This window comes from Pipistrellus hanaki (assembly GCF_964339955.1).
Source record: "Pipistrellus hanaki genome assembly, chromosome: 16".
Classification (NCBI taxonomy): Eukaryota; Metazoa; Chordata; class Mammalia; order Chiroptera; family Vespertilionidae; genus Pipistrellus; species Pipistrellus hanaki.
In genome coordinates this window covers 28,574,878-28,593,433 of record NC_140518.1, presented here as the reverse complement: position 1 = coordinate 28,593,433, position 18,556 = coordinate 28,574,878, and the positions used below count along the sequence as shown (strand labels likewise).

General features: G+C 40.7%; 1 protein-coding gene across 2 annotated transcripts in view; it reads right to left on the bottom strand.

The window, feature by feature from the left end:
* The window catches only part of CRLF3 (cytokine receptor like factor 3), a 96,146-nt gene that overhangs the window by 60,992 nt on the left and 16,598 nt on the right, over window positions 1-18,556 (bottom strand). For both annotated transcript variants that reach the window (XM_084862763.1, XM_084862762.1), the window contains exons 3-6: window positions 14,998-15,085; window positions 11,985-12,162; window positions 10,110-10,332; window positions 8,494-8,626 (exon numbers count right to left, since the gene is read on the bottom strand). In XM_084862763.1, coding sequence (XP_084718889.1) covers window positions 8,494-8,626; window positions 10,110-10,332; window positions 11,985-12,162; window positions 14,998-15,085 — 622 coding nt within the window. The remainder of the gene's footprint in view (window positions 1-8,493; window positions 8,627-10,109; window positions 10,333-11,984; window positions 12,163-14,997; window positions 15,086-18,556) is intronic.

The window sequence follows — 18,556 nt, the reverse complement described above, 5'->3', positions numbered from 1 at the left end:
GAAAGCAGCTGCCCTGGAACGGAGAGGAAGAAAAAGCTCACTTTCCCCTTCTCCCTCTCCTAAGCCACCACAGCTCAGTGTCAGGCAAGAACACGTAGCCCCTGGCTTTTCCTTCAGGGAGAGAGCACAGTGCATCCAGGAGGGCTGCCGAAGACTTGGCTTCTGCGTGCCTCACTTGCAGCGCTGTAGGAACTGGCACAGCATGAATGTCTGAATGCTGCTGAGACCAAAGGTAAAGAAGAGTGGCATCCTATAGCCCACACTTGGCATGATTGGGAGAAGGCACATACACAGCTCAAGGCTTCTCTCCTTTAGGAGAGGGAGAAGAGTAGACAGTGATTCTGGTGCACCAGAAGCTTTTCACGGGACCACACAAATGGTATCTGTCTCACCTGACGTGGGCGCTCATGAGCCAACATACTCTGGATGACTGGTAGCATCCGAGAACAAGAGGATACATACAGGGTACATATGGCAGGCAGCCTTGCTGCTGTAGCACCGGAGAACTTGCAGTGCCACAAACAGGCACCAGAGGGAGCCAGCAAGGCCCTCTGAGAAACTGCACACTCCAGCCCAGGGAAATCACACATACAAGCTCCCATCAAAAGGTGTCAGAGGCCCCCCTAGAATCTCTAGGTAGGCTCATTTGTGCGAGTCCTTTCCTGTACAAAACCAGGCCATAAAGATTGGGAAAGGGAGGTGTTTTCATGTGTGTAGATTCCAACACAAAATTATAAAACATGAAGAAAAAGGGAAATATGGCCCAAACAAGATTATCTTTTCTATAAAGAACGTTAATTGGAACAACGAAATCTGATAAGGTCTGCAGGGTGGGCCCCTAGAGAGTTGATACTAACAACATGATTCAGCACGGGAGCAGGTCACCCCAGAGAGACCGATCACGTGATAAGAGGTTTGAGGCTTTGAGCTACAGATTATCAGCCCAATCTTCTGGGAGGGCAGGGAAGGTGAACGTTGAGCCAAGCGGGGAATGATTTAAGCAACCATAAAAAAATCCCCAATAAAAACTGGGCCCCTTGGTTTACAATACTCCTTGCCTACAGTCATGCTCTATATGCACTATCAAATGCCCTCCTTGGAAATGAGTTCAGGTGACCTCCAAAAGAAGGATTTCTTTGAGGAATTCAAGGAAAGTCGGACAAAGCCTGTCCAAAAGAATACGCTACCATTCTGGGGTTCTCTCTGACTAACTTTCCATCTCTACTAACCCAGGCATGCTCTCTATCTGCAGTTCTTTGTATTTTTGCTACTCTGTATTTTGTCTTGTGCTGTTTCCCTGAACTGCCCTTTCCAGCTCCGCCTGAGAAAAAGCCTTTTACCAACCCTCACCTAGAAGTAACTTTTCCCTCCTCTAGATTCCAAGGAGTCTGGATAATTCTTATACTAATTTATAAGCTGCCTGCTCTACATTGAGCCAAAGTTTCTGGTTTTCTCTGTTTCTTAAACTTTGCGCTGCTGCCAATGTCAAGTACTGTAAATACCATCCGAGTGGAGTAAGGGTTGATGAAACAAACAGCCTCATTCAAAAGACTGGAGTTGATCCGAACTGTCCTTAAGAGTTTAGAAAAGTAGTTTAAGACAGAAAGGAAATAGGCAGTAAGAAGTCTAAGAAATAGTCCTGAGAGTTACAAAACAGTCACAGGGATGTAAAGTATAGCCTAAGGATCAATTATAACTACACATGGTGCCAGGTAGGCACTTGAAATATCGAGGGTGGGGGTGAGAAAGGACACTTGGTAAAGTATATGGTTGTCTACTCCAACCACTATGCTGCACACCTGAAACTAATACAAAATGACATTGAATGTAAACTGCAACTTAAAAATAAAAAATTTAAAGAACAGTTCTTAGATTATCTGGGAGGAATAGCTATAATATGTGAACGCCCCAAAGCAGGTATGCCTTCACGATTTCATGCAATCCTTCCTCTACAAACTGAAAGCTAGAGTACAGAATCCTAAAGGAAATCTATGTAGGAAACCAACTCTCTAATCTCACCCAAGTGAGTACCATATTTTCCGGTGTATAAGACGACTTTTGAAACGAAAAAAAGTCAACGGAAAATCGGGGACAAAAGACCAAAATTGCACAAAAATTACCTGCAGATCTTGACGGCAAAGTAAGTCTTTTCTTTGAAGTGGGGGGTAGTCATACAGCGAATATAGGCCTAAACCTATGTTTTAACTGTAAAATTAGGGGGTCATCTTATACGCCGGAAAATACAGTAATAGCCTGTGGGGAGTTCCCTACATTGAAGCCAAGCTTCAATCTGAAAGGGCGACACCATATCGCTTTGGCCAAATATAAAACCCAGCAGAGCTCCCTCGGACAGAGCATCTGTCTCCATGTGGAGGAGCTGATAAGATCTCAAAGATCCCAGTTAAAAACAAATTAACTTCTTAATCCTAGAGAAGACTATGCCAGGGAAGATTAAATTAGGTTGGAGTTTGTTTGTTTTTTAATATGAGGAGCTAACAATTAGCAGTGAGGATATATCTAGTAAAGACAGAGACCAATCTTGTACAGAAAAAGAAAGATCTCACGCTTAAATCCATTCAGAAAAGGTAATGCTAATGCTTAACCAAAGGCAAGCATTCAATCAAGTTCACAAATCCCTCTTCTAACCCACCATGGCATTTCTCAAATAAAGCCCCAAATTCTTTGATGCTTCCCCTACCAAGAAGTGGGGCTAGTCCCAGCCGGTTTGGATCAGTGGATAGAGCATCAGCCTTTGGACTGAAGGATCCCGGGTTTGATTCCAGTCAAGGGCACATGCCCCGGTGGCAGGATTGATCCCTAGTGAGGAACGTTTAAGAGGTAGCCAATCAATGATTCTCTGTCATCAATGATGTTCCTATCTCTTTCTTCCTCTCCCTTCCTCTTTGAAATCAATAAAAAATATTAACAAATAAGAAAGAAGTGGGGTCTGTGTGTCTCCGCTGGCTTCCAGATTCTGTGACTGCTTGAACAACAGAATGTGGCAGGACTGTCAATTTCTAGGCCTTAAGAACCGACAGTTCCCACGTCCTATCTCCTGGGATGCTCATTCTTGGAACCCAGCCACCATGCAACCCCTGGAGGCCCATATGAGTGAACCATCTTGGAAACAGAACCACCATCCTTTGTCAAACCACCACATGAGCAGAGATGCCTGCACTTGCCAAGCTCTGCAAATTATAATTTCCTGAGCAAAAAAGATTATTGCTGTTTTAAGCCTCTAAGTTTTGGGGTGGCTTGCTACACAACAATAGAAAAATGGAACACTAATTTTGAAGGAAAAGGTTATTACTAAAAAAAGCTATCTTATTGCCCCTGGGTTAACTGTCTCATGTTACTTGCCACAGGCAGGGTATGCAGTGGTGAGGAACAGACTTTGGGGCTAGATGGCCAGCATTTGAACAGTGACAAGTCAGTCTCTGTGCTTTTGTTTCTTTGTCTGTAAAAGGAAGACAGCTTCTGAGGCTATTAGGATTAAGGAAGGCTGCTTGAAAGGAAGCTATTTTAAAGAAAAGAAGTATTAGAGAAGAGAAAGTAAACATATGGCTTGAAAACAATAAGATAGGTTATCTTAGAAGCAAGGAAAGGGAAAGCAGGGATGCTCAGACAGGAAATCGGGGAGAGGCCTGGAAGGAGGGGGTTGCTAGCAGACCTGGGCACCAAATGAAACTGGGCTGTAGAGCCAGGCTATAAGTGGTTTCTTTGGCTTCAGCAGCTCTAAGCACTGCAGAAACTGCAGCAGGAAGTAGACTGGGCTGAGCAACAGGGCAGTGCCCACAGGAATACACTCTTCTGACTAAGAGGCCCTCAAACACCCTAAAAAAACGAAGTAAAGTTTGCCTTTAATAAGTAGGCCTATCGTTTCCTCCCTCCTGTCCCCCCAAATCACATCTTCTGACATTAAGTCTATTAATGCTGATGCCTGAAATTCTTTTAAACAAGGAGAGAAAACATTTTCATTTCCAATTCAGAGGGGGAAAAAAATGACAAAAATGCAAAGGTCTGGCTAAGAAAATACTGAGCTTAACTAAGTTTCAGATAATTACCCTGACAAGTGGGGCCCAGTCTGGCACCTTTTGGGGAGGAGGCAGGAAATAAGGAGTGATTTATGGAGGCCTACAGTCCACAGATAGTAAGAGGATTTAAATTAAACCCACGGCTATTAAAAAATGTAAAATAAAATAAATAAATAAATAAATAAATAAATAAATAAAAAATAAATAAAATCCATGGCTATTTATTAAATGACTTGAGAAACAAATCTAAGTGTGCCATCTATCAGACCTTTTCTGTGTTCAAAGAGAAAGGATTTAAAAGCAGGACACCATCAACCACAGATAATGGTCAGTAAGAGGAAAAACAAAAGGAACTAAAGCTACTGTAACAGGAAAACTACAGATCTCAGCACTAATTAGAATTATGTTTGCTCTCCCAGGAAGACACAGATCACAGACTCTGGAGGCAGACTGCCTAGATTTAAACCCTAACTCTGACATTTACTAGCTTCATGACAATGGGTAAGTGACTTCTCCATGCCTCAGCATTAATATGATAACTGCACATGTTTCACTGGATTATTGCGAGAATCAGATGAGTTAATACTAAGGCAGGATAGTAAGAAGCTAGGAAAATTCCTGGGCAAGTGGAATGGAGAAACTGAGACATGGTAATTAAACAAGGCCAAACAATGTAGACAACTTACAGACAGCTAGTGAATGGAAAGGCCTTATCTTCCCTAACCAAGGGCACTTGAGAGCAAATGGTTTATACCTCTCCTCCCTACCAGAGAATAAAGAGCTTGAATCACGCTGGTCAGGGAGATAGAGGACAGAGACCCAATTTAATGCCATTTGTGCCAGCCAAACCCAAGGACAGATAAACTCAGGGAACAAACAACAAAACCTCAAATAGAGCCAGACAGACCCTAGATAAAAGTAAAACAGTAAAGTAGACCAAAGAATAATCCCAAACTCCCCTATACACTCATTTTGATGATCTTAATATTAAAATCACACCTGGAAGGCTGATGAATGTTCTGATGAAACCCTTCCCTAAGGTTCTCACAAGCACAAGAGAGATAAACCCTTAAGACAAAAAATACCAGTGCCAGCTCGCTCTAGAGCACACCTATGCCTCTTCTTGGGAATGAACGTTTTAAAAAATATATATTTTATTGATTTTTTTACAGAGAGGAAGGGAGAGAGAGAGTTAGAAACACTGATGAGAAAGAAACATCAATCAGCTGCCTCCTGCACACCCCTTACTGGGGATGTGCCCACAACCCAGGTACATGCCCTTGACTGGAATCGAACCTGGGATCCTTGAGTCCAAAGGCCAATGATCTATCCACTGAGTCAAATGGGTTAGGGCTAGAATATACTTTTCACTTCCTCTTAAAGTCTAAGGATCCACACAAGACTTGCAACCAGGGAAGCGGTCGGCAGCAACAGCTCATCCTGGGCTTACCCCCCAATACTATCCCAAGGTCCCATTTTCTCTAACTTTCCAGTGAGCTAACAACAGCTCTCACTTCTATCACCATGACCTTCACCTCCCAGTGAGCTAACAGAAGCCCTGTGCTAGCTCACTTCTTTCCCTTGTCTCTCGGGAGCCAAAGCCAAGCACCACCTAGGCTCTCTCCTGCTGCTTCTTCCACCCTAAGCCCTTCCTTTGTTTCGCAGTCCCCAGCTTTAATATACAAACTCTCAAAATCACTTGGACTCATATTATGAAATCTTTCCTGCACAAAGTCAAGAACCCACACACTGCAGACCAGCCTGAGGCAGACCCACTCCAGGCTCGGGCCCTGTCTGGTGACAATACACGTAAAGTGTTTAGAACCAGTACCTGGCACATAGTAAATGCTATTGAAATGTTAACTACAATTATTATTTCTATGATTATTTTTCTTACTATGGTCTGAGACATCTGGCTTAAATCTATCAACTTAGGAAGCCCTACAATTACATAAAAGTACCTTGTTCTCAGGAGATTCCCTCCTAATGCAAGTATTTTTATAAAGAAAAATAAACAAAGAGGGGGTATGTTAGTATAGAAATCTCATGATTACTTGGGGAATAATTATATAGGCTTGAGGCACTAGACTCCTTATTTTTCTTTCTGATACTTCTTCTCTCCCCTTACATTATAAAGAAAAGATGGATGACTTAATAACTCCTTAATATAAGAGGTGAGAGAAGGTATAAAGAATGAGAGAACGCTGCCGAGACCGGTTTGGCTCAACGGATAGAGCGTCGGCTTGGGGACTGAAGGGTCCCGGGTTCGATTCCAGTCAAGGGCATGTACCTTGGTTGCGGGCATATCCCCAGTAGGGGGTGTGCAGGAGGCAGCTGATCGATGACTCTCTCTCATCGATGTTTCTAACTCTCTATCTCTCTCCCTTCCTCTCTGTACAAAATCAATAAAATATATTAAAAAAAAAAAAAAGAAAAGAAAAAAAGAATGAGAGAACGTGTAACTAGTACATTCTGATAACTGCTGACAGTTCAAATGACTTGGCCGGTGAAGAACAGAGCATTAGCTTAGCTTCGTGGTCGGCAAACTTGGCTCTTTGGCCCCTTGAGTGTAGCTCTTCCACAAAATACCATGGCCTGGGTATTTTGAAGAAGTGGCGTTAGAAGTTTAAGTTTAAAAAATTTGGCTCTCAAAAGAAATTTCAATCATTGTACTATTGATATTTGGCTCTGTTGACTAATGAGTTTGCCGACCACTGGCTTAGATAATATTTCAGATACTGTCCATATCTTACAAAACAAGGCACAGAACAGGAGGAACCTGGAACAAGAATTCATAATAAAATTTCATAATCTCAAGAGTTAAAACTTAGCCCGGCTGGTGTGGCTCAATGGTTGCCCATCAACCCATGAACCAGATCATGGTTCGATTCCTGGTCATGGCATATACCGGGTTTTGGGCTTGATGCCCAGCAGGGGGTGTGCAGGAGGCAGCTGATCACATAGAATGTTTCCATCTCTCTCTCTCCCACTCCCTCTGTCTGAAATCAGTAAAAACTGATTTTTTTTTTTTTTTTTAAAAGGTAAGCCCTAGCCAGTGGATAGAGCATCAGCCTGGGGACTGAGGAGTCCTAGGTTTGATTCTGGCCGAGGGCACGTGCCTGGATTGTGGGCTTGATCCCCAATAGGGGCAAGCAGGAAGCAGCCAATCAATGATCCTCTCTAATCATTGATGTTTCTATCTCTCTATACCTCTTCCTTCCTCTCTGAAATCAATAAATATATATATATATATATATATATATATATATATATTGATAAAGTAAATAAAATAAAAATCAAAAAAAGGTAAAACTATATATATATATATATATATATATATATATATATATATATATCAATTGATAAAGTAAATAAAATAAAAATCAAAAAAAGGTAAAACTCAGAAGAGAGTTTGCTACTCTGTGAGTATGGTGAACATCAGGCAAGCTTTATGCTTTAAAATCAAAACTGAACTTTGGTTTGTAGGAAGAGCTACTTAGAAATATGACCATAGAGAGTACATCTCAGATAACATAAAAACACACAAAAAAATTTTCTAATACAGGAAGCGATAAAGAAATAGAAAATTAATTGGTACTAGCAGAGATTTGTTTTTAGTTTGTTTTTGTTTTTTTCAGAGAATTATGTATATAGTAGGTTTACACTGGTTGGCTGTCTCTCATAGAGACCTGATTTGATTGATTCAAAACTACAAAAAGAAAATTCTGTGCCTCTAAATTTTTGTTGTTGTTTAAAGTATTACATATAGTAGTACATATATCTCTTTTTCCCCATTGACCTTCCCCCAGCCTCCCCTACTCTGTCACATGCCCTCATCCCACCCCTACCCCCAGTGTATTGTGTCCATTGGTGTGCTTATATGCATGCATACAAGTCTTTTGGTTGATCTCTTCCCCCCCCCTCCTCAACACTCCCCAGCCTTCCCACTGTAATTTGACAGTCTGTTTGGTGCTTTACTGCCTCTGCATCTATCTTATTGTTCATCAGGTTATAATGTTCTTTATTTTCCATAAATGAGTGAGATCATGTAGTATTTTTCTTTCATTGCCTGGCTTATTTCACTTCACATAATGCTCTCCAGGTCCATCCATGCTGCTGCAAATGGTAACAGTTCCTTCTTTTTCCTCTATATTTTTTAAGGCTCACTTGTGAGAGGTATTCTACTTGCCTCTATTTACCAAGAAGAAAAGAGACCTAAACATAATATGTACATACTATGTATCGAACATAAACAATGCATTTTGTGTTCAGTTAATCTTCATAATAACCCTATGAATACATGAGGAAACTGAAGCAAAGAGAAATAAAGAAATCTCCTCAAAGTACCACTGCCTATAAATGATGGGATAATCTCAGGACAATTTTGATCTGAAGCTTATATATGTTCTTCATTATCCTGCCTAAGCCATAACAGACAGATATCATAGCATCTACTTGCCTGAACGTTAATGTCTGCCCACAGAAATAGGTTGGAGCGCTGGAGTAGAGAACACCTGAGGACTCTGAATCATTCCGGAGTGCTATGTTTCTTCGACTGCTCAGACTGTACCCCTCAAAGCCAGCTGTCCATTCTTTTTAAAAATCAAAGACATTGAAAACTATTAGGATCTTTTCAGGACTAGCTTCAGTACAGACACATTAAAAAAGACTTGGAAGTAGAAGAGACTACTCTTAGAGGATCATGAGGAAATTTAATAAAAGATTTTTCCATGACAGGGTATTATGGTCAATCCTACAAACCATAAAAACACTTTTGGTCTATTCTTAAACAATTCTGGCATGGAAGATAAAAGTGTTATCGCCTATCTGATAAAATCACATTTGAGCTTACTCTAACCTGATTAAGAACTTAATAAATGAGTCGGAATCCGTTAACCTAGTAATATATACTGAGTGGCCAGATTATTATATTATGATCTCTGAATGTATAATAATCTGGCCACTCAGTGTGTGTGTGTGTGTGTGTGTGTGTGTGTGTGTGTGTACACACATTAATACATTATATATATTAATACATTAGTGCATGAATTCATGTATGGGTGGGGTCTGGCCAGGGGGAGGGGACATGGGCAGTTGGCTGGCCTGCCTGCTGGTCGAACTCCTGGTCAAAGGGACAATTTGCATATTAGCCTTTTATTATATAGGATATACACTGAGTGGCCAGATGATTATGCATTCAGAGATAATAATAATATGGCCACTCAGTGTAGAAGAGATCAATGTCAATCATACAGCTTTAGAGAAAAAGCCTCTACTCAGATGTACACCGAACATTTGGATCAAACACTGCAGTGTCCATGCCCTAGCCCAGGGGTCAGCAAACTTCAGCTCGTCAGCCACGAGGCTCGTGAGCCGTGGTTTGCCGCTCTGTTGACTAATGAGTTTGCCGACCACTGACTTAGACTCTCGATTCCAATAATTATAGGCTGTTGTTCCCTGTGATTAAGCCCCTATCTCAGTGGTCGGCAAACTCATTAGTCAACAGAGCGGCAAACTGCGCCTTGCGAGCTGCGTGTGGCTCACGAGCCGCAGTTTGCTGACCACTGCCCTAGCCAGTTTGGCACAGTAGAAAGAGCATTGGCCTACAGACTGAAAGGTCCTAGGTTCGATTCTTGTCAAAGGCACATGCCTTGGTTGTGGGCTCGATCCCCAGTAGGGGACAAGCAGGAGGCAGCCGATCAATGATTCTCTCTCATCATTGATGCTTCTCTCTCTCCCCACTTCCCTTCCTCTCTAAAATCAATAAGAATATATTTTTAAAAAACAACAAAAAACTCTGCAGTTTCCTGATGCAATATTTAAAATTTGTGATTTTAGGGAATGCTACCAATCAGGGGTGGCACTGTTTTAGACTCTGGAGATAAGAACGGTTGAATTTTTTTGTAAAAGTCACATGAAGTAATTTGAGCAGGAAGTGAAAGACACGTCCTGTGTTGTTCTCATCAATCCAAAGGTTAGCCTTAGAAACAAGGGTGGTCAGTGTGCGACCTTGAGCACAAAAAACAAGTGTTCCTACACACAGTTAGGCTCAGGAGTGAGAAGGCAAGGGCATACCATGAGGCACCAGCGTGGAATGACCTATCTGGGGGACGCTCCAAGGACTCCACTCCTGCCGGCCATCTCCTCGGGCGCAGACTCGGAACTGGTAATCAACATTGGGGTCTATGTGTAATACTATGAATTCCGTTTCAGAGCCCACATATACATCCTCAAAATGATTTGAAGTACATTTACGGAACTGGAGTCTGTAATCTTGGGCTGTAAAGTCATCATCCACCTAAGAAGAAAGACTTTGTGTTAGGTCAACATCAGGGAGTAATTTCTCTCGGCATCACTGTTTAAAAACTTTGAATGTGGCCCTCGACAGATTAGGTCAGTGGATAGAGCATCGGCCTGTGGTCTGAAAGGTCCCAGATTCAATTCTGGTCAAGGGCCAATGCCAGGGTTTTGGGTTCAATCCCCAGTAGGGGGTGTGCAGGAGGCAGCTGATCATTGATTCTCTCATCAGTGATGTTTCTCTCTCTCTCTCTCTCCCCCTCTCCCTTCCTCTCTGAAATCAATAAAAATAAAAAAATAAAAAGAACTTTGAATGTGGCATTTTGGGCCAAGCATACAAGCCCATGTGCTGAATATACTAAATACAGGCTCTTCTCAGGAAGATCATAGAAAATATTCCATCACTGAGTCCCTTCTTTTTTTTATTGAACCATGTGTTTTAGATCTCCCAATCTGATACGAAAAAAATCTGCTTTCGATGAAGTGGCATGATTTCTACACAATAATGCCAAAGATAAAACATTAAAAATTCAAGGATAAGAATCCCACAACTAGCCCAGCCGGCGTAGCTCAGTAGATGAGCATCGACCCATGAACCAGGAGGTCACAGTTCCATTCCCAGTCACATGCTCTGGTTGTGGGCTCAATCCCCGGGCCTGGGTAAGGCTCATGTGGGTGGTGACCAATTGATGTGTCTCCCTCACATTGATGTTTCTCTCTGTGTCTCTCCCCCTCTCTTCCACTCTCTCTAAAAATCAATGGAAAATATCCTCGAGTGAGGATTAATAAAATAAAATATGGTAGCTCATCTATATAACCAAATTAACACACACAATCTCAGCAATGCTGAGAGTGTGTAGAAATCATTCTTTAGACATTTTATTTCAGAGATATTAGTTGAGTGTTGACCAGAAAGCTATCAGACACCCAATATTCACTACCATCATTTGAATTTCCTAATAAACAGAAATGGGAGCAATCCTTAACTCAGTAAGAGTTACAACTGAGAAACAAATATAGTGATTCAGGGATTTTAAAAAGAACTTTTAAAACTATTTATCTCAAACTGGAACAGCTACCTCAGTTCAAGATCCCTGTGACTTTAATTATATTTTTGTTTATGAAGAGAAGAAAATATTCAAAGGTGGTAATTTAAAAAGTAATTTCCCCAGCCTGTGTTGCTCAGTGGTGAGCACTGACCCATGAACTAAGAAGTCACGGTTCGATTTCCGGTCAAGGGCACATGCCTGGGCATAGGGCTTAATTCCTAGTGGGAGGTGTATGGTTCTCTCTCATCATTGATGTTTCTATCCCTTTCTTCTTCACCCTTACTCTCTGAAATCAATAAAAACATATTTAAGAGCCCTAACTGGTTTGGCTCAGTGGATAGAGCATCAGCCTGCAGACTCAAGAGTCCCAGGTTTGATTCTGGTTAAGGGCATGTACCTTGGTTGTGGGCACATCCCAAATTGGGGGGCTGCAGGAGGCAGCTGATCAATGTTTCTCTCTCATTGATGTTTCTAACTCTCTATTACTCTTCCTCTCTGTATAATATATATATTTTTAAAAACATATTTAAGAAAAAAAAATTTGAGGCCCCCAAATCTCAAACTCATAATGTTGAAGCCACTTCCATAATTCTGAATTACTTACCTTACACCATCTCACAATGATGCCTCCAGGCTTCTCTATTAGTTCCTCTATCTGGACTGGTGGGCGAGATGCTACAGTTCCATGCTTAAAAATGTGGTCTTTCACTATGTTAAGAATTGAGTCATCCAACTGAGCAGATAAACAAGGCACATCAACCAGTAAAGGCACTTCTGGTAAGCTGAGGAAACAAAGTTCATGTGCTTATGAGGCTTTTAACTAAGAGTTAAAAATACAAGAGCAGCCCTGGCCAGTATTGCTAAATGGTTAGAGCACTGGCCAGACCACCACAGAGTCTTGGGTTTGATCCCCAGCCCGGTTGGAGTGTATGCAGGAGGCAACTAATCGATGTGTCTCTCTCATTGATGTTTCTCTCTTTCTCTCTCCCACTACCTCTCTCCTTTCCACTTTCTAAAATTAATGGAAAAAAATCCTTGGAGGAGAATTAACACCCTCCCTTGCCCCCCCCTCCCCCCCGCACCTCCACCCCCCACCAAAAAAAATTCCAAGGGTTGGCTCTCACTCTGGAGCACAACACACCTTCCCCACTCCCTTCTCCCAGGCATCTTTTCCTTGTCTCTCTCCTAAGCTCCAAGGCCCTTCTTTTGCCTCTGTAACTTGTTTCCAAAGCCCAATGATTCCATAGTTCTCTTCTACCTCTGTGACTTTCTAAATAAACTTTCTCTTATTAAAAATAATAATAATACAGCCTTGGCTGGTATGGCTCAGTTGGTTGGAGTATTGTCATTATCCAATACATCAAAAGGTGGCAGGTCCAATTCCCAGTTAGGGCACATACCCAGGTTTTGGGTTCAATCCCTAGGTGGTACCGGAGGGCAACTGATCGATGTTTCTCTCTCCCTCTCACTAAAATCAATAAACATATCCTTGGGTGAGGATTCAAAAAAACAACAACAAGGAATATTTACATCAGTCACATACTATAAGGATGCAGAAGCTCCTAGTAAATAATGCTCATGGCAGTGGGGACTTTACAAGACATTACATAAAGATTCTATTCCCAAATAAATATAAGCAAAAAGATTTAAAAAAAAGTTGGTAGAATCACAGTTGTCAAGTTTATACCAAAAGATCTGTTTTATTGAGATATGACCCAGTTTCAATGTTCTGTTCAAATCATTAAAAATTTAACAATTGTATTACACATTAGAATTGAAAAAAATCTGGGAAGAGAGTAAGAGGAGAAGAGGATCCTAATATATGTTGACAGGAGATTTTACTTTGGGTGGTGAGTACATGGTTCTCACATAACTGAGAATGGTTCAATATATAGCTCTTGCAACACAGAAACCCACACCTGAAACCTGTATGTTCATGTTGACCAATGTCACTCCAATAAATTTAATTAAAAAAAAAGAATCGAAGAAAATCTATAATGATACTATACCAAAAATTACAATCACAACTATTTTATTTTTATTTTTATTTTTTTGGTGTTTGTTTGGTTTTATTTATTTATTTTTATTAAATTATTATCTGTGTACATATTTCAACATTGCCCCCCCTTCCCATACACACTCTCCCTCCCCAGAGTTTTGTGTCCATTCATTGTACTTATATGCATGTATAAAAGTCCTTCGGTTGATCTCTTCTCTCCCCCAGATCTCCCTACCCTCCCCGCTATAATTTGACAGTCTGCTTGTTGCTTTACTGTCTTTATCTGTCTTTTGGTTCATCAGTTTATAATGTTCTTTAATATCCATAAATGAGTGAGGTCATGTGGTATTTCTCTTTCATTGACTGGCTTATTTCACTCAGAATTATGTTCTCTAATTCTACCCAGGTTGCTGCAAATGATGAGAATTCCTTCTTTTTTATAGCAGCATAGTATTCCATTGTGTAGATGTACCATAGTTTTTGGATCCAATCATCAGCTGATGGGCACCTAGGCTGTTTCCAAATTCTAGCTATTGTAGATTGTGCTGCTATGAACATAGGGGTGCATACATCCTTTCTGATTGGTGTTTCTAGTTTCTTGGGATATATTCCTAGGAGTGGGATTACTGGGTCAAATGGGAGTTCCATTTTCAGTTTTTTGAGGAAACTCCATACTGTTCTCCACAGTGGCTGCACCAGTCTGCATTCCCACCAGCAGAGCACAAGGGTTCCTTTTTCTCCGCAACCTCGCCAACACTTGTCGTTTGTTGATTTGTTGATGTTGGCTATTCTGACAGGTGTGAGATGGTACCGCATTGTTGTTTTGATTTGCATCTCTCAATCACAACTATTTTATATTAGTAATATTGGTAATGAGCAGTGAAACCTTAAAAAATATATTCTCTTTCTCCCTTAGTCAGAATCTTTAACAGGGGATGAGTAAAAAGGCAGATAGTTTAGATCAAGCATGCCAAACCCATGGCCCACAGGCCACATATATTTGCGGCCTAGCCAATATATCAGTATGTAAGAAACATTTTAATTAAAAAATTGTAACTTAATTTTTACAATATCCTGTTATAATTATTAATAATGAACTACAATATTCGCTAATGACTGATTACTATGATCGTGTTGCATTCATTTCCCTCACGTGCCTTATGCGCAGGTGCACCATTTCTCTCCACTAATACCAGCAGTGAATATTTTAGCAGCCGATGGCCACATCATTAGTCTTGGACTGACTTGTTTGGTCTGTGTAACAGGAAATATTTCACTTTCAGAGAACTAGAAAAATAGGTTTATTTGCATTACACTTATTAATTTGTGCAATTAATCAGTGTCTGGTAAGTTAATATTCAATAAAAAAGATTAATTTTTATTAAAGTGTTCTATTATTTTATGTTAACAATTACTCATTTATTTCAGCCCTTTGTATTCAGCATGTCTTTACTAAAATAAACCTACTGGTTTCAGTTCTATGAAAACTGAAGCTTTTGTGTTTTTTTTTGCGGCCCACATAAACTTAAACCTTGTTTGTTTGGCCCATGTTAGCCTTTGAGTTTGACATGCTTGGTTTAGATGCTTAAAAGTAAGCCCCAAAGGCATTAACTCTTACCTGTCCAACTGAATGTGGGAGGCCTTTTTGGTAAAGCTCCACAGTTTTTCATTCTGTTCTCCTACACCACCAAGAATGGCAATTTCTCCTAGAATCAGAAAAAAGAAATCTAGTACAGTGAAAAATAGTTACATTCTAAAGTAATCAACACAACCCGAATCCAGATAGGTCTCTGGTTTTCTTGCAAACAATTCTTCAAATTTCCAAAAGAGGCCTGGCATGGCTCAGTGGTTGAGAGCATCGACCTATGAACCAGGAAGTCATGTTTCGGTTCCCGGTCAAGGTGCATGCCCAGGTTGCAGGTTCAATCCAGGTTGCAGGCTCAATCCGGGTTGCAATGTGGGGCATGGAGGAGACAGCCAATCAATGATCCTCTCTCATCATTGATGTTTCTATCTCTCTCTCTCCCTTCCTCTCTGCACTCAACAAAAATCTTTCTTAAAAAATTCCCAAAATAGGTGAAGGAATTAAGAAATATGGGTTGTTTGGGTGGTAGGCACATGGTGCAATATACAGATCTTCAAACACAGAAACTAACACCTGAAACTTATATGATGATGTTAACCAATATCACCCCAATAAATTTAGTAAAAATTAAATTTAAATTTAAAAAAGAAGTACAGAAAGAAAATAGTCATGGAGATATAAAAGCCTAATATGCAAAGTGTCCCCTCGGGAGTTCGACTGGGACACTGAGAGTTCAACCTGGAGTTTGATCACTCGGTATGATGTGCACTGACCACCAGGGGGTGGCATGGAATGAAGGGAGGCCCTGGCCAGCAGCCAGCAGCTGCTAGGGACCCTACTCATGCATGAATTTTGTGCACTGGGCCTCTAGTATAGTCAACAATATTATAATACCTATATGGTGCTAGGTGGGTACTAGAAATATTGGGGGGGAATACTTTGTAAAGTATATATGATTATCTAACCACTATGCTGTATACCTGAAACTAACACAAAATAATACTGAATGTAAACTCTAACTGAAAAATAAAATTTAAAGTAGCTTTTTTCTTAATTCCCAAAAAGTAAAAGCAGACACTATTTTAGAAGTGAGACTAACTAACCGGTTTGGCTCAGTGGATAGAGCACTGGCCTGCAGACTCAAGGGTCCCAGGTTCGATTTCGGTTAAGGGCAGGTGCCTTGGTTGTGGGCACATCCCTAGTTGGGGAGGGGGGAGCCCAGAAGGCAGCTGATCGATGTCTCTCTCTCATCGATGTTTCTAACTCTCCCTCTCCCTTCCTCTCTGTAAAAAATCAATAAATATATATTTTTTTTAAATGGGAGGAAAAAGGGTTCACAATGGCAACGTCCCGCCAGAAATGTCTGTTCTATTCTATACAAGGAAATATGGCTGTCAATCAACTTTATACAAAGCAGAAGACCCAGGGGCTTTTTCTATCTCTTCTTCAGAAACTTTTATCAACACCAACAGGAGTCAGAAGGAGTAGGGCACACGGGATCTTATAAAACAAATGGGGGGGGGGGGGAGAGGAAAGAAACATGTGTAATACTTTCAACAATAAAGATTAAAAAAAACACAAATAAATCATAATGTTTTCCTAAAAAATTATCATCTATTAGATTAGAAATTACTCAACAGAATAAAAAGAAAATGCTATATAAAGGCAGTAAAAACACAACTACTTCTATGTCCTTCCACAGCCCCACCAGAACTCTTTTCCATCTGAATGCACCTTGGAATGACTCAAGTTTCCTTCACCAAAAGGAAAACAGGGACACACTGAACACTGTCAAAATCCTCCCAATTCCATAAATAAGTCTTTATCCCTTGGGAAAGAAGAAAAGAGTTTGAAATTTAAAGTATTTTTGAAGTACAAAAAAGTTGAAGCATCAGATGCTGTGACAAGCATGTATGTACCTGGAAGGATTTGTTTTCTAAACTAAAAACATCTCAGTCCTCGGGGTGATGGGTGTACGCTCCTGACCTGTGATGAACTGCTTCTGGGTTTGTTTCCAAATTCACAGCCTCCAGGGAAAGACATTCTGTGGTCTTGCTAAAAATTTTTGTCTCAAAGGCACTGTTACGATGAACAGCAAATAAACACTTCTCACTGAAGATAAGACTAAAATAACACTTAGCATGTGAAGATAATGTTAGTACCATATTCCAACTAAGACCAAACGGGTCTGATTTCTAGTTGGCGTCACAGACTTGTGAGCCACACACTTTTTATCCTCTGCCCCTGACTGCACTTAGTTGCAGAATGGATGGTGTTCTACGCCTTTCCTGCCTCTTTCCCCCCAGAGTTATTTAAATGTTGCTGTCCCTTTGAGTTTTACCATCTGCTGCCTTCTCATCTCATATTGTAGGCTATCTCTTGATATTTCTTATTCCCATTGATTCAGATCTGATGTATACGCCATTAATTGCCATATTAACATCTCCAGATATTATCTCTCTCCTAAGCCTCACTCCCAACTCCCTCTTTCATCTTAAGCACTTCAAATTCAACATGCCCAAACCAAATGCCTAAGTACCCACCAGAGCCCAACTCGCCTCCTTCATTTCCTAGGTCAGTAAAAAGCACAATTTACTGACACCCAATATCAGGCTGGTTCTGGTTATCTTAAATCCTTTGCTTTTTCCTCCAACCTGTATCCAGACAATCACCGGTAACCAACTCTTAGTGATCCGTAAAATCATCAATAATTCTACCTCTGAAAAAACTTAAAACCAGCTCTACCTTATGCTCTCCTGTCTCTGCTCTCATTCCTTCCTATCTGGATTACTGCTGAAACTTTCTAATTATTTTCTTCACTTCTAGTCTTACAACCTTGAACCCAGTTTCCAAACTGTAGACTGTGCTATTTTTTTAAAATGCAACTTTGACTGTGTAACTCTGCTGCCTAAATTATTTCAAAAAGATCCCTGATATACCCCTCCCTTCACTTGTGATGTTACTTCTGTTTCCACTCGGGCTGTTAGCTGCTCTGCAAAACTCCTCTTACAAAAAGCTATCCTACACTCTTCCTGTTAAGTGTCTCCCTTCTGTGCTCCCGTAAGGCCTCAGATCTCTCTCAGCATATATGCCTCACTCACATGTGAACCCCAAAGGACAGAATTTTAATTTAATGTACCTTACAAAGGCTTATGGGGAGGGAGGGGGGAGGGAGGAAGGCAGCAAGGCTAGATCTGGGCATGTTTCAACCAAAATAATTGGCTAAAGACAAAAATATAACAACTACAATTTCAGAAGTAAACACTAATCATGTTTGTTAACCTATTAAAAAGAACAATGGAATTGCCCAGACAAGTGTGTCTCAGCGGTTGAGCGTCGGCTCAGGAACCAAGAGGTCACTGGTTGATTGCTGATCAGGGCACATGCCTCAGCTGCAGGCTCCATTCCCAGTAAGGGGCGTGCAGGAGGCAGCCGATTGATGATTTTCCTCTCTCATGGATGTTTCTATGTCTCTATCCATCTCCTTTCCTCTTTAACAATCAATAAAAAACATACAAAGAACAAGGGAATTAAAGTCTATAATCCACAAACACTCTAAAAAAGATATGAAGACTCAAAATGACCTTAAAAT